Raw genomic sequence first — 16657 nt, forward strand, 5'->3', positions numbered from 1 at the left:
AATAAAAAAAAAAACATTACTTATCTCATAATCATTCGCTGCACCAGCTCACCTCTCAGTCCTCTCTGCCATTGTTTGCTTACACTGGCTGCAGCGGTGACATGTTTGTATACTCATGTGATGCGACAACCACAACAGCCAATGTCCCGCCGGCAGCGAAGAATTAAAGATAGCATAAGGGTGGGGTGGGGTAGGGCGTTCAATAGAATAAAAGACAAGTCAGACAACCGCTTTAATCAGTGACCTAGCAATAGTGGTCGCAGTGCCAGGGGGGCCCAAAAGCTCCACTCACCACAGTAGCAAGATGCCACCTTGACGGCCACTGTGCCTCCCATATGATACATTGGCCATTTGATTAAATTACTTGGTCTTACACTCTTGCTATTTACTGTCACAACAGCGGCAGCTCGCAGAGCCCGACTCCTCCTGCATGTTCAGTGCTCAACTCTCAGTTCTGAAGATGGGAGAAGAGTCGGGCTCTGCAAGCTACTGCTGTTGTGACAGTAAATAGCATGAATGTAAGACCAAGTAATTTAATCAAATGGTCAGCGTTTCAGACGGGGGCCACAGCAGCCATCACATGAGAATTTTGGGTAAAGAGCCCATATATTTTGTTGGTGTAAACAGGGTTTAATTTACTTTCTAGGAGCACAGAGAGTCACATTTATTTTGTGGAGTACAAAGGAGCACATTTATTTTGTGGGGGCGCATAGGTAGTATTATTACTTTTCAGCAGCACAAAGTGGACTTTATTACTTTGTGGGGAGGACACAACATGAATTTACTACTATGATTGGCAAAAAGAGGTATTATAACTGTGGGAGCAAAAGGGGCACTATTACTGTGGGGTGTAAAAGAAGTATTATTATTGGAATTTTTGCATATTTTGGTCAAAATATCAACAGTTTCAAGGATTCTCATTATCCTATATGTATGTCAATACCTACAGGAGATGATCACCTGCTACTGTTTTTTCCTTAAATCTTGCTCCTTGGCTGATTGTTAGCTCATCTTCATTAGGACAGAGCTGTGATACTACTATATAGGTTATCTACAGTGCCTAGTCTGAAGTAGTCTGGGACACACCCCCTGTGTCATGATTAGCCCAGGCTGCAGAAGAGTAGTCATTTCCCCATAGGTACTGACTTGCATATTAATTCTGAGCCCTTGACTGGAGGGTCACATTAATTAAAGTGTAACTTTCAGAGTAGTTGTGGCAAGTTATAAAGTTATCCTCAGATAAGTTTATGATCAGTGGGAGTTCAACCACTGTGAGAAGCCTAAAGTAGCTGGAGACCCGACAATGAACAGGACTGAGCAATCCGTAATATATGAGAATACATCCAGGTTTAAGAAGACTAATGCTTTACAATTTTCAATAAAGACTAATTGAAGAAATATTTTTTTAACACGAAGTAGGTTTAATGCAATACAAAATGAGCCTACAGGATTGGCCATGGCCCTATATACTTTGTGACACGATGCTGATGTGTACATATGTGCACTAATCCAAAACACTCATGTAGAGAATATTGTGTAAATTCTCCTAAGAGGGCGCTGTCTGATCTGATGAGTGAGCACTGCTGTAAATGACCTTTAAATATAAAGACAATGGGCTGGATCATATTTCACATTCGCACTCCATGGTGAGACTCCAGTCTTCTGTAATGGATTGTCTGAATGTATACGTTTTGCACCACTGGAACATGTTGTGCGTCATTCATATCTAGAGAGGAGTTATGTTAATAATGCATACTCTTAGGCCTCATGTCCACTCAAAAAATACAATCCGCGCAGAATCTGCCGCGGATTTCGCGCGGATTTGCTTTGAATGGCATTTTTTTGCATGCAGATATCCGAAGACATTGCTATCATTGTCATAGCAATGTTGCTGATCCGCGCGGAACCCGCGGCAAATGGAGCATGCCGCGTTTTTTTCTCCCGCGCATGAAAAACGCGAATCATTTAAAATGCCATCCGCAGGTGCAAAAATCAATTTAATGGACCCGCGGATGGCAATGATTGCCTATGGGCAAAATCTGCTGCGGATACCGCGGCCGAAATCCGCGGCGGAATCCACAATTCAATTTACCCAGTGGACATGAGGCCTTAGGCCTTAGTCAGACGGGCGTTTTTTTGCACGATTTGCGCATGCGCATGCGTCCGGCGATTTTCTAAAACCATTGCTTTGCAATGGTATCGGACACATGAGCGCTTTTTATGCGCTCGTCCGATAAATTATAGAACAGAAATCGCAGATCGCACCTATCTGCGATCTGCGATTCCTGTTCTCTTCTCTATATGCGCTCAATGGGGCCGGCGGCAGCAGCGCCGACCCCATTGAGAACATATAGAAGACAAATCATCTTCATGGCAGAGAAGAACGATGTTTGCCCATTGAATTCAATGGAGCCGGCAATACAGCCGGCTCCATTGAAAGCAATGGGCTGCCGGACAGCGCTGGATGAATTGTCGGGAAGGGCTTAAATATATAAGCCCTTCCCTGCAATTCATCCAGAAAAGTGTTAAAATAAAAAAAATATATATACTTACCTTGTCCCGGCAGCCGGAGTTCAGCGCGGCCGGCCTGCAGTGGGTGTGAAGGGGGTGTGAGTCAGACCTGCCCTCTGATTGGCTCAGCGCTGAGCCACTCAGAGGCAGGTCTCACTCACACCCATTCATGAATTCATGAATGGGTGTGAGTGAGACCTGCCTCTGATTGGCTTAGGCTGAGCCAATCAGGGGGCAGGTCTGACTCACACCCCCTTCACACCCACTGCAGGTCAGCCGCGCTGAACTCCGGCTGCCGGGACAAGGTAAGTATATATATTTTTTTTATTTAACACTTTTCTGGATGAATTGCAGGCAAGGGCTTATATATTTAAGCCCTTCCCGACAATTCATCCCACACTCGCCCGCAGCGCATTGCTTTCAATTGAGCCAGCTGTATTGCCGGCTCCATTGAATGCAATGCGCTGGACAGCTCTGGCCCGTTTCTAATGAAACGCGGCTAGGAGCAGATTTTCGGGCACCGGTCACGCGATTTGCGGATGCGCATCAGTCATGCGATCTGCAAATCGTGCGAAAAAACGCCCGTCTGACTAAGGCCTTACTGTGATCATAAGTTTGATAAGTGAATGCTAAAAGGAAAATTGGCACCTTGAATCATGCTGGTAAAGTCTCCATGACACATGATGCCTCTTGGTAATGGGATCGCTTTCTGGTGGCCTAGGGGCAGGAACCTGTGCTGCTGTCCAGAGCTCCGTGTCACCAATGGCCACAAACAGGACTGAACCTCCAGGGAAGCATGACTTGGCATTTTAAAAGGAGGGGTGCTGCAATTGGTATATGGCCACTGCTGCGTTGAAAATAGTTTCACTCCATGCTACTCTGCTCTCTGATGTCCCAGAACACTAACTGCTAAACCATATAAGTGCATATACTGTGTAATATGAACATATAAGAAACCACTAGTGAGGCCAAGGTGAGATTCCCATTTGAGCTCTTGAGGTCACTCTTTTTAGAGCGGGTTCCCCACTATCTGCAGATACTAGAAATATGCTTACTATGACTATTTAGCAAGCACATGGTGTTTATTAGCTAATAAAGGGAGTTACAATATCACATTGCAGCTAATTGTGAGCCATCCCAGAATGTGGGCTAGATACCAGGCACCTCATTTCCCTTTAAAACAATAGTGTGTACCAGTATTAGCAATAGTAAAGGTTTTACCAATAGTTAAGTGTTGGATATAGCAGTCATTACTGAACTAGATTACATGTCATTATTTGTCATTACTTTACCTTTTCTTTTATAGTGCCAATTATTTCCTCAACACTTTTATTATTTCTGACATTATAGATACTTCCAGCTTTAGCAAATGTTGAAAAATAAATTGTGTTAAAATAAATAATGAGGACAGTGAAATAAAGGTACTATTGCAATGGGAAAATTCTGAAGTACTTCAGCATAGTGCAAATTCTAATCTTTACTGTATTAGCCTCCTAACATTCACATTAAATCTGAAAAAACCCTCAGAATATATCTTTTTAATTGTAGATGTTGTATTTTGCATAACTCAGGCACTTCTAGTCTATTTTTAACCCCTTAGTTGGAAACTAATTTTATTTTTTTAGAACCAATAAATTGTATCCTCTTTTGTGCTCCAGTGGCCATAATTTTTTTTGATTTTGTCGTCAATGTAGCTCTATGACACCCTGTCTAGTTTTTGGCTGATTTTTTTTTTTGTCCTGATAAAGCAGCCAAAAAATCGCTGCGGAAACTCGTCGACAGTAATGCGACAGTAACGCACTAACCACGGATTCAACCGTGATTAGTCATATGGAGACAACGGACTATAACAGTTGCCCTTATAGTTGACAGCAACTCTCTCGCCTGTTTTTGGCTCACACACAGTGACACCCAGGGGCAGCTCTGTCTCCTGACGTGTAACTGTAGTTAGTATAGCCTTAAGAGAACACAGCACAGCTCAAAGCGTCAATTTTTGGTGTTGGTTTTCAAATAACTACCAAATCAACACTGTGTTGCCATCTTCTCATGAGCTATAGCGCACATAAATTGGAGTAATCAATCTGGTCTCTGGCTAGGGCACTAGTATAGCACATAAGAGCATTAGGAGGCATCTCTTTGGGAATAGACCTACCTAGCTAGTTTTGTAACACAGGCAGAGACTTCATTAATCTCTATGGCCCTATGTTCGCAGTTTGGAGCCATTACATTACATAGACCTGTTTAGTACAGGTGGCGGGATCCGTCGTAGCTTGATATCATAGGTTACCGATATTATATCATCAATACCTCAATAATAACAGCTCAATACGGCCCCCTACACTAGAGTCCAACAAAGGACAACTATTTATCATAGAAAGTACTATACACAATTGGTAGTCCTCTATGAAATTATTTTGTTTTGTCTCTTTAGTGTGTGTTTGTATTGGTGGGGTATTATTTTAAAATTATATTTAATAAAAGTTAAATTTTAATTATCTCAGAAGGTTCCTTACATCACTGATGGCAGCCATTGGAAAAGCAGCTCCAGGGTATAGTAGAAACTGTATCTCAGTAACACTCGTAAGTATGTAATGCAATGTATTTACAAAGTAAGACAACTTTTTGGATATTTTACATCTATGCATAAACTGTGGTATTGTTCTGAAAGGTGAATATATGCTTTGTGTACCAGCTACCTAATTTTTTCCACATCGTGGACTCTTTGTTAACGTCTCTATTCTGTAGTACATGGTGATAGCTTTATAACTGAATACACACAATAAATTCTTTATTTAAATTATACCTGGAAACTTTCATCTCAACTTTCTGAAAAGAAGAACAGCAGGCATAGCAGACCATGCTACATTTCCAGTCCTGCAAGCAAAACAACTCAGTGGTTGAAATAATAGGTGGATGCTTTTTTTCCAAGGTGCAGCTGTGGTACTAGCTGTCAGTACTGTAGAGTCATTTTTCTTGTATGTGCTCCTTTATGCTAACAACTACCCACCTACTGAGTACATTTCTAACCTTATTTATAGTCTACTTTAGTTCTTTAATTTAGTTGTCATAATTGCATGCAGAGTTACAGTATGATTGTCCATCACTTACATAATTCTTCCATATATAAAAAGACCATGATTTCTTAGAATTCTTCTTCATAAGAACATACTATATAAAGCATTTTCTAAAGACGCAATAAGCTATTCAGCTTTTCTCTTGATATACATTTTTTGACATATTTTTTTGTCAGGAGAACTTGTTTTTACAATCCGGCTCCATAGGCATTTCATTGTTATATGGCAAATAGTTTAGCACCGCAGTTTGTGCTGTGCTGAGGGTAGTTAATGTGAGAGTATAATGTACAAAGCTAAAAATTATAGCAACACATAATTGCATACCAATCTGTCAGTGGTCAGTGAATTAGTGATTAGTAGAGGCAGCTATACTGACTTTTCCGCCCATTTGCCAATGTAGGAACCTGTGTCTCCAGCAGTGCTGTGTAAGCTGACGAGGTTAATTCGCCTTCCCCTGGCTATCACTGCTTTGAATATCTGTCTTAAGGCCTATTTAGAAGCAAAGATAATCTTTCAAACGATTGAAAGATTGAAAGTTTTAGCAATCTTTTTGCATAAAGTGTTAATGGATACTAATGTCCATTACAAATTTATCATCTTACTTTGCATGTAAATAGGCCTCCACGAGCTGTTTGCAGAGCCCAGCGTGTAATTAATCACACGTCCTGCTGTGCGAACAGCTGCATTGTTCTCGTCAAGAGTGCTGGCAGAATACAATGTAATCTTCCGGCTCCAGCGGAGAACAGACAAAAAGTGCCTGATGCCCGCGTTACATGTAACAATTATTGCTCCTTTTTGGTCATTTAAATGCGCCTTTACTTAGGGTCCTTTTACATGGGATGATTGTCGGCTGCACATGCACTCCACAGTCTTCCCAGCGATAATTGCTCTGGTGCTTTCGCACAGGAGTGATGATCACTCAGGGAATAGAGGCAGAGAGGGCCGGAGATCAGTACAGCCGCCTTCCTCCACTCATAGTAAACAGACCATTTAGGTCACTACTGTTTTTTCTCTTGTTTTTTTTTCATGACTCTCTTGTCATACTTTGCCTAAAATAGTACTTGCAGTTCTATATAATAACTAGGGAAAGTATATAGCATCTTTAAATAAAACACACATTTCATTTTTTTACTTAAATGCATGTATCTTGGCCTGAAAACCATTTTTTTGCCACAGAGTTTAATTAAAAATATTGCACTGTTTGGCTTCTGCAGCTTTAAAACACTACTGTAAATAATAAACTGCAGACTGACTTGTACTGTTTGGTTTCTGCAGTTTCTACATATCACTGTACATGGTAAACTGCAGAGTGTCTTTCAATATGAGATCCATCAGTGAAGCTGGACTGGTGGCTTAGTTTCTCTCTCCTCTTTTGAATGTTTTTATCAACTGATTCATAACCACAACAAAGTTTATTTTTCTTGTGGTCATAAATTATCTGATAAGAATATTTTGGAGAAGAGAGAAAAGAGCTGAAAACCAAGCCAACAGGCCAGCTTAACTGACAGATCACATATTGAAAGTAACTCTGCAGTTTACCATGTACAGTGATATGTAGAAACTGCAGAAACCACGCAGTACAAGATTTTAATTAAACCCTGTTGCATAAATTATGTTCAATGCAAACTATATACACTTAGGTAAAAAAAATTGCCCCAAAAGGGTCCTTAGTAGTGATGAGCAGGCTTACTCGCTAAGGGCAATTGCTGGAGCGAGCATTGCCCTTAGCGAGTACCTGCCTGCTTGAGACAAAAGGTTCGGGTGCCGGAGGGGGGCGGGGAGCTGCGGGGGAGAGCGGGGAGGAACGGAGGGGAGATCTCTCTCTCCCTCTCTCCCCCCCGCTGACTGCCACTACTCACCACTCCCCCGCGCCGGCACCCGAACCTTTTGTCTCGAGCGGGCAGGTACTTGCTAAGGGCAATGCTCGTTCGAGCAATTGACTTTAGCGAGTATACTCGCTCATCTCTAGTCCTTAGCCTCATCTGAAACACAAAATTGTTGGTGCATGTATTAGCATTTAGACTGATGTTTTGGTGAGCGTTCATGAGGAATGGGTGAAAAGCATAGGTTTAATACCCGAACATGTTGGGCAGCATTTCAAACGCATTCTGTAGAAGTTATGGTCAATTTTTTGATTTCACATAAAATCAATGTGTTAACATGAGAACAAATTAATTGTTAAAATGAAGCCCACCGTTGTTTTCTGGTGATGTTTTCTACTAGTATGATATATCACACACCTACCTCCCCATTGGAAAAATTAGAATTAAGTCCAAAATGGCTGTGATTTTGGTGACCTAGTCTAACAGGCTTCCTCCCCCGCAGCTTGTATGCAAAATTGCATCCCCGTCTGTCAAACAGTTTTCATTCTGTATGGGTGTTTCCACATTTTTGATTTTTTAAAGCATACAGTGTGTTGTGGCTTATGTATAAAGATTGGCATAAAAGCCTTAAGCAGAGTTCATATAATAACTTATTTCATTATTTGGTTTGATGTGCAGAATAGGTTTATTTCCTTATTCCTGTTTATGGTTTAAAATATTACTGTAATGGTATTTTCCCAGGAAACAGCCTTTAAATAATTATGGTTCTGCTTAGACAATTCCACTTGTGAACTATATATGTGTCAAGGGTACTATACCAAAATAAGTAGAAATCAATTTATTTTACCTTTTCCTTAGTGGGAAATAATAAAACGAGGTGCACGGTGCTAAATGAGCTGTGCCTTTACTTTATATGCCAGGAGCTCCACATGCTGCCCTGAACTTTACCAACCTCCACTCACTTTGAAATTGTTATGAGCAGGAAAAGGGAATTAAAATATGAAATTAATTTATCAAATGTTTTGACCAAATTAATAAAACACAGGAACAATGAAAGAGCACAGCAGGATGCAGATTTGTAAAATGAGTTACATAAAAATAGGAGCAACTGAATGTCCCAGCAGACAAATTAGGGGACGACAGAGCAGAGTAGGACATCTGAAAAAAGCCTGTAAGGACTGATTTATGTACAAGCTGCAGATTCAGTACATCCTGTTTCTAAATTGCTGTATTAAAAAACATCCAGTCATCACAAATGAAAAACAATGCACGTTCGGCAGTGGATTCAGCAAGGATAAATACTATACAGGAATCAATAGGCAGCAGGCATTAAAGGGGCAATGGATTCATTCCAGATATAATTTACAATAACACTGCAGTGTGAACAAAGGCGAAGGCTATACTTTATCAAGCCTCAATCAAACAGCAATACTTCTGTGCGATGGGCATGCAGCAAATATATGTTTATACGCATATATATTTATATATTATATATGTAGTGTCCCAGAACAACATCCTGGTCCCCTCCATAATTGTCATACATGTGTTGTCTTATGGGGATGCACTGTGGAAACTGTCATGTCAATTTTCTGTATGTATGTTGCACAGCTGCGGCGTCTGAAGGGTTAACACCATTAAAATCATTGCCTGTCTGCTCTGCTACTGAATGCATCTATTCTTAGGCTGCATTCACACAGGGCGGATTTGCTGCGGTTCTGCCGCAGCAGATCCGCCAGCGGCCGCTAATCTCGGGATTAGCCAGCCATGTGGACGAGGTTTCTCAGAAATCTCGTCCACACGGGATGGCTAATCTGCTGCGGTAAATCCGGTTGAAACCGCGGCTGCGGCCGCCGCTTCAAAAGATTGAGCATGTCTGTTTACAGTCGGTTTTTTTGTTTATTTATGTTACGGCCGCGCTCTCCTCTATGGGAGAGCCGGCCGCAACGGAAAAGCATGCGGCTGGACCGCTTCAAAGCCGCCGCGGCTTAAACCGCGGCGGTTCTCCCGGCGGAAATGTCGCGGTTTTTGCTGCGGCCAAACCGCGAGATTTTCGACGGGAATCCGCCCTGTGTGAACCCTGCCCTACTGTGTAATGTGGTACAAGTGAGGTTATAAAAGGTCTTCTTCAGCATGTGTTAGAGCAGGGTTCCATCTTACCTGCTGCAGGGACTAACACGGAGTTGCATGGAAGCACCTTTAGCTTCCATGTTGGGGAAGATGGAGGAAGAGGAACGACATCCAGAAGGGTCTGGAGTATGGATGATATAGGAGTGAGTCCGGTTCAGAGAGAGAGCGATCGCAACAAATCCCAATTCACTATAACTGGTACCCGTTCACACTACAGCCATTTATTTTTTCCCGTGTGGCTATCCGCCATTAGGATTAGCACTCAGAAGTATGTGATCGTGACACCCACGCGGAGAATGTGTGGGGTGCATCTAGGCTAAGCCTTTTTCTTCCAAGTAATTTTCTTGCCAGAGTATATGTGGAGAGGATCCTGTCTTTTTACCTTCTCCAGGGTATACTTAATGTCCAGGGCAGGTGACATATAGATAACGTGGACTATAGGGCCGTATTGTTCCTGTGTATTTTTCCTCCCAACCTCTGAGCTTTTGCCTGTAACTGCTGCCATGAATGATACCTGTAATTGCCTGTTTATTCAAGTTTACTTAAGTAAAGTTTACCGGGTCTCAACCGTTCCTGAGGTCCCAAGGTACGGTACACAAGTCTCTGGAATAAAAATGTGGGAATGGTGCCATCATGACGTGATATATATACTTCCACAAACCTTTCCCTCTCAGGCTACACTGTGATAAAGACTAGGCCTCCGGCCATACCCACAGTGTTCATTTCTCCATGACACTCCATGAAGTTGGTGTCTCTATTGGGCATTATATATATATCTATACATATTGTGAGGGATTAGCGTTTAGGATCGATAGCAACCTGGGCATAAGCAGTCAGAGACAGTGACACATAGGATAAAGTCTTTAGTCCAGGCTTTGCCTGGGTTTATTTCCAAGCAAACAAAAGCAAAATACAGGCCTTAACATCAGGCAAACATAACGTAAATCCTGCTCGTCTGAGCACTTACTATACATGGAGCGTCCCTGTCTACACACTGGTAACACAAATGGCTCCTGCACACAGCCAGCCAGGACTCTCAGACCTGCAGAGGTCTCAGCTCTCCTCCTGGCCCTGTAGGCCCAGGCTTTATAAGGCCTGGTACCAGCCTCACCTGGTACGTGGGAGTGGCCATCCCACCCTTCGCTTTGACCACTCCAGGAAAAGCCGGCCCGGATTATGTGGCTTGGAGCCACTTACACACTACAACGTGTTAGTAGCTTAATGCTACTAACACTATACTGCCGGCTTCCTCCACCGAGCCCAGGCTGCTCGGTGGCACATATCTGCCCAAGCGCTCCCCAAAGCAGCATAGGAGAGCATCCTAGGTGAAATATACCTGCCCTCCAGCACCTTGCCGGTCACCGTCTCACATACCCTCCCCCTCTGTTCGAGCCTGTGGGGTCGGACACCTTTCGCCGTCATGCAATGCGTCCTTGACAAGGCATCGGCATTGCCCTGTAGCTTTCCTGCCCTGTGTTCAACAGAGAAACTGAAGTTTTGCAGTGTCAGGAACCACCTAGTGACTCTGGCGTTTCTTTCTTTTGCCTGTGACATCCAGGTTAAGGGAGAGTGGTCTGTGATCAGCCTGAAGTGCCGACCTAGAAGGTAGTATTTTAGGGATTCAAGGGCCCATTTGATGGCTAGGCACTCCCGTTCAACAATGCTGTAATTTTTCTCTGGTGGCGTGAGCTTCCTGCTTAGATAAATCACGGGATGTTCCTCTCCCTCTACTTCTTGGGACAGGACTGTCGGACGCGTCTGTTTGAACGACAAATTCTCTTTTAAAATTAGGTTTACATGGTACAACTGTTCTGGTTTCCGCCTACCTGGCTGGTATACCTTATAATTTACCTCTCCGACTTTCTCAATTATTTCATAGGGCCCTTGCCATTTTGCTAGGAATTTACTTTCTAGGGTGGGCACCAACACTAGTACCCGATCCCCAGGGTTGAAGGTTCTCACCTTGGCGGACCGGTTATATACCCGGCTTTGGGCTTCTTGAGCCTGCTGTAAATGTTCTCTAACAATGGGCATGACCGCCGCAATTCGATCTTGCATGAGGGAGATGTGTTCAATAACACTCCTGTAGGGGGTGGACTCGTGCTCCCAGGTCTCCTTAGCTACATCAAGGAGCCCTCGGGGATGTCTACCATAAACTAATTCAAAGGGAGAGAACCCAGTGGAGGATTGTGGGACTTCACGGATTGAGAACATTAAATATGGCAGCAGACAGTCCCAGTCCTTCCCATCCTTCCCTACCTTTTTTAGCATGCTTTTTAGGGTCTTATTAAATCTCTCAACCAGACCATCCGTCTGTGGGTGGTACACAGACGTCCGTAAGTGCTTAATATTCAGCAGCTTACACAATTCCTTCATGACCTTTGACATAAAGGGGGTTTCTTGGTCCGTCAGGATCTCTTTTGGTATGCCCGTGCGGGAGAACATGTGAAGTAGTTCCTTTGCAATACCCTTGGATGACGTATTGCGTAAAGGAACGGCTTCGGGGTAATGGGTGGCATAGTCTACAACCACTAATATATGTTGGTGACCCCGGGCAGACTTTACCAAGGGCCCAACTAGGTCCATAGCGATCCGCTCAAACGACACCTCTATGATGGGCAAGGGCACTAAGGGGCTCCGGTAATGGGGCATAGGAGCTGTTATTTGACACTCCGGGCACGACTCACAGTAACGTTTTACATCACCATGTACCCTCGGCCAGAAAAAACGCTGAAGGATGCGTTCCTTAGTCTTTTCGCTCCCGAGATGACCTCCCAGCACATGCTTGTGCGCCAGGTCTAAGACCATCCTACGATAGGACTGAGGTACCACCAGCTGTTCCACAACCTCCCCACGGACCTTGTCAACCTGATACAACAATTCTTGGTTGACTGCAAGGTGTGGAAACACAGTATCAGCCCCTGGGAATTGAGGCTCCCCATTTATCACTTTAACATTCTCCCTGGCTTTTACTAAGGTGGGGTCTCGGAGCTGCTCAGTTCCGAAATTGGCACGTGAGACCTCTAAGTCAGGCATAGCAACCACTTCGTCCTGTACCTCCGTCTCACCCGCTAGTACTGTTAAGGGAAAGTTATCCCCATTCTCTTGGGTCACCCCTACTGCTGGAACCGTACCGTCAGGGTCAAACGGTTCTGGACACACATCATACACATTTGCATTATCATGAACCTTATTTGCAGACGACCCTCGGTGTCGCCACAAGTCCCAAAATAGAGGAAAGTCTCTCCCGAGGATCACGGTGTGCATTAAGGATTTTACGATGCCCACCTCATGGGTGGCAAGTCCACACGGAGTCTCAAGTCTTACAAGGGTAATAGGATACTCCTTGGTGTCCCCATGCACACACACAACCCCCATGCGACGGCCGGTGAAGGTTGTGGGATCGACCAGGCTGGAGTGCACCAGCGTAACCAAGCTCCCTGAGTCCAGTAGAGCTGTCACCGCAAAGTCATTCACCTTTAGGTGACATAATGGTCGATCAGTCTCTGACACAGTCTCTGCAGAACATACTGGCCGTGCGAACATCGACCTCCGCCGGGCAGAATCACAGTCCATGGGTTCCACGGTAAGTGGACAGTTGGCGGCAATATGCCCGGGCTCAAGACAGCACCAACATAGTATCGGGCCCCGGTCCCCTTGGGGTTCTACCCGGGACCGGACTGTCCAGTTGGGACTCCTCTTCTGTCCCACATGATCCCCCTCTGAGCCGCCTCCCTTTGGGACACTTTTGACACCCCTTACATACGGAACAGTCTTACCAGGTGCTCTGGCCGACTTGCTGTTCCCGGGGTTGGAACGTCGAGGAGGCACGGCTTGCAGTAAGTCATCCGTGGCTTTATACCTCTCGACGAGGCTCACGAGTTGGCCCACATCCTGGGGACCCCCTTGTCCCACCCAGCGCTGGATTGCGGGGGGCAACGAGCGGATGAACTTGTCTAGAACCACTCTTTGTACGATCTCCGCCGGGGACGACTCCTCTGGCTGCAGCCACTTTCTCACCAGGTGAAACAGGTCGTACATCTGGGAGCGAGCTGGTAGGTCGTCCGCGAAAGTCCAGGCGTGTACGCGTCGGACCCGCACATGGGTGTCCATGCCCAAGCGTGCCAGGATCTCACCTTTGAGCTTATTATAGTCCTTAGCATCCTGCTCACCGAGGTCAAAATAGGCCTTTTGGGGTTCTCCGGTCAGGAAAGGCGCTACTACCTCCGCCCACTGAGGCGCTGGTAATTTCTCCCTCTCGGCCACTCTCTCAAAGACCGCGAGATAGGCCTCGATGTCATCTGTGGCCGTCATCTTTTGTAAGGCCGCCTGTACCGCGGTACGGGTGGTGGGGAGCGAACCAGATGACCTCTGCACACTTTGCGCCAGGAGAGCATTAGTCTCGGCCTGAGCTCTCATGGCCTCCTCATGGACCTCTTGCTGGGTCGCCGCCACTTGTTGCTGCTGGGCCAACGCTTGCTGTTGCTGCACGTTCATTTGTACCAGCTGCTTTATCAGTTCCTCCATCGTGGCAGTGTCTGGTTGCTGCGCCATTGCAGCTTTCACCCAGGACATGGGGGTTACAGCACTCTCCCGTCAATCTCTGTTGGGCGGTTGCCCTTAGCAACAGTTCTCCAGCTGCTGCAGCAAAATGTCCATTAATTGGTGTATGTCTCTTTAAGACCGCTGCCCGCATCCAAACACCATATGTGAGGGATTAGCGTTTAGGATCGGTAGCAACCTGGGCATAAGCAGTCAGAGACAGTGACACATAGGATAAAGTCTTTAGTCCAGGCTTTGCCTGGGTTTATTTCTAAGCAAACAAAAGCAAAATACAGGCCTTAACATCAGGCAAACATAACGTAAATCCTGCTCGTCTGAGCACTTACTATACATGGAGCGTCCCTGTCTACACACTGGTAACACAAATGGCTCCTGCACACAGCCAGCCAGGACTCTCAGACCTGAAGAGGTCTCAGCTCTCCTCCTGGCCCTGTAGGCCCAGGCTTTATAAGGCCTGGTACCAGCCTCACCTGGTACGTGGGAGTGGCCATCCCACCCTTCGCTTTGACCACTCCAGGAAAAGCCGGCCCGGATTATGTGGCTTGGAGCCACTTACACACTACAACGTGTTAGTAGCTTAATGCTACTAACACTATACTGCCGGCTTCCTCCACCGAGCCCAGGCTGCTCGGTGGCACATATCTGCCCAAGCGCTCCCCAAAGCAGCATAGGAGAGCATCCTAGGTGAAATATACCTGCCCTCCAGCACCTTGCCGGTCACCGTTTCACTATATATATATATATATATATATATATATATATATATATATATACACTACCGTTCAAAAGTTTGGGGTCACATTGAAATGTCCTTATTTTTGAAGGAAAAGCACTGTACTTTTCAATGAAGATAACTTTAAACTAGTCCTAACTTTAAACAAATGCACTCTATACATTGCTAATATGGTAAATGACTATTCTAGCTGCAAATGCCTGGTTTTTTGTGCAAAATCTACAAAGGTGAATAGAGGCCCATTTCCAGCAACTATCACTCCAGTGTTCTAATGGTACAATGTGTTTGCTCATTAGCTCAGAAGGCTAATTGATGATTAGAAAACCCTTGTGCAATCATGTTCACACATCTGAAAACAGTCTAGCTCGTTACAGAAGCTACAAAACTGACCTTCCTGTGAGCAGATTGAGTTTCTGGAGCATCACATTTGTGGGGTCAATTAAACGCTCAAAATGGCCAGAAAAAGAGAACTTTCATCTGAAACTCGACAGTCTATTCTTGTTCTTAGAAATGAAGGCTATTCCATGCGAGAAATTGCTAAGAAATTGAAGATTTCCTACAACGGTGTGTACTACTCCCTTCAGAGGACAGCACAAACAGGCTCTAACCAGAGTAGAAAAAGAAGTGGGAGGCCGCGTTGCACAACTAAGCAAGAAGATAAGCACATTAGAGTCTCTAGTTTGAGAAACAGACGCCTCACAGGTACCCAACTGGCATCTTCATTAAATAGTACCCGCAAAACACCAGTGTCAACATCTACAGTGAAGAGGCGGCTGCGGGATTTTGGGCTTCAGGGCAGAGTGGCAAAGAAAAAGCCATATCTGAGACTGGCCAATAAAAGAAAAAGATTAAGATGGGCAAAAGAACACAGACATTGGACAGAGGAAGACTGGAAAAAAGTGTTGTGGACGGATGAATCCAAGTTTGAGGTGTTTGGATCACAAAGAAGAACGTTTGTGAGACGCAGAACAAATGAAAAGATGCTGGAAGAATGCCTGACGCCATCTGTTAAGCATGGTGGAGGTAATGTGATGGTCTGGAGTTGCTTTGGTGCTGGTAAGGTGGGAGATTTGTACAGGGTAAAAGAGATTCTGAATAAGGAAGGCTATCACTCCATTTTGCAACGCCATGCCATACCCAGTGGACAGCGCTTGATTGGAACCAATTTCATCCTACAACAGGACAATGACCCTAAACACACCTCCAAATTGTGCAAGAACTATTTACAGCAGAAGCAGGCAGCTGGTATTCTATCGGTAATGGAGTGGCCAGCGCAGTCACCAGATCTGAACCCCATTGAGCTGTTGTGGGAGCAGCTTGACCGTATGGTACGCCAGAAGTGCCCATCCAACCAATCCAACTTGTGGGAGATGCTTCTAGAAGCGTGGGGTGCAATTTCACAAGCTTACCTCAACAAATTAACAGCTAGAATGTCAAAGGTGTGCAATGCTGTAATTGCTGCAAAAGGAGGATTCTTTGACGAAAGCAAAGTTTGATGTAAAAACAATGTTATTTCAAATACAAATCATTATTTCTAACCTTGTCAATGTCTTGACTCTATTTTCTATTCATTTCACAATGCATGGTGGTGAATAAGTGTGACTTTTCATGGAAAACACAAAATTGTTTGGGTGACCCCAAACTTTTGAACGGTAGTGTATATATATACACACACACACACACACACACGGAATGAGATCTACAGCTGTAAACTCTAGTTATTACTTTATGACTAATAATTAGTTACTACTCATATTTAATATATTAAAAAGCCCCATAGTGGGCAGTTATTTGGCACAACGGAATGTGCTATATGTCTGTGATTC

The 16657-nt window shown here is 44.5% G+C and overlaps 1 protein-coding gene across 1 annotated transcript in view; it reads right to left on the reverse strand.

Annotated features, from left to right (window-relative positions):
• LOC136610018 (uncharacterized) overlaps positions 1 to 5375 on the reverse strand; it is a 75721-nt gene extending 70346 nt beyond the window's left edge. The window contains exon 1 of the mRNA XM_066589288.1: positions 5315 to 5375. Coding sequence (XP_066445385.1) covers positions 5315 to 5370 — 56 coding nt within the window. The 5' untranslated portion in view covers positions 5371 to 5375. The remainder of the gene's footprint in view (positions 1 to 5314) is intronic.
• Between the last annotated feature and the right edge of the window lie 11282 nt (positions 5376 to 16657).

Source organism: Eleutherodactylus coqui, chromosome 2 (genome assembly GCF_035609145.1).
Source record: "Eleutherodactylus coqui strain aEleCoq1 chromosome 2, aEleCoq1.hap1, whole genome shotgun sequence".
NCBI classification, from domain to species: Eukaryota; Metazoa; Chordata; class Amphibia; order Anura; family Eleutherodactylidae; genus Eleutherodactylus; species Eleutherodactylus coqui.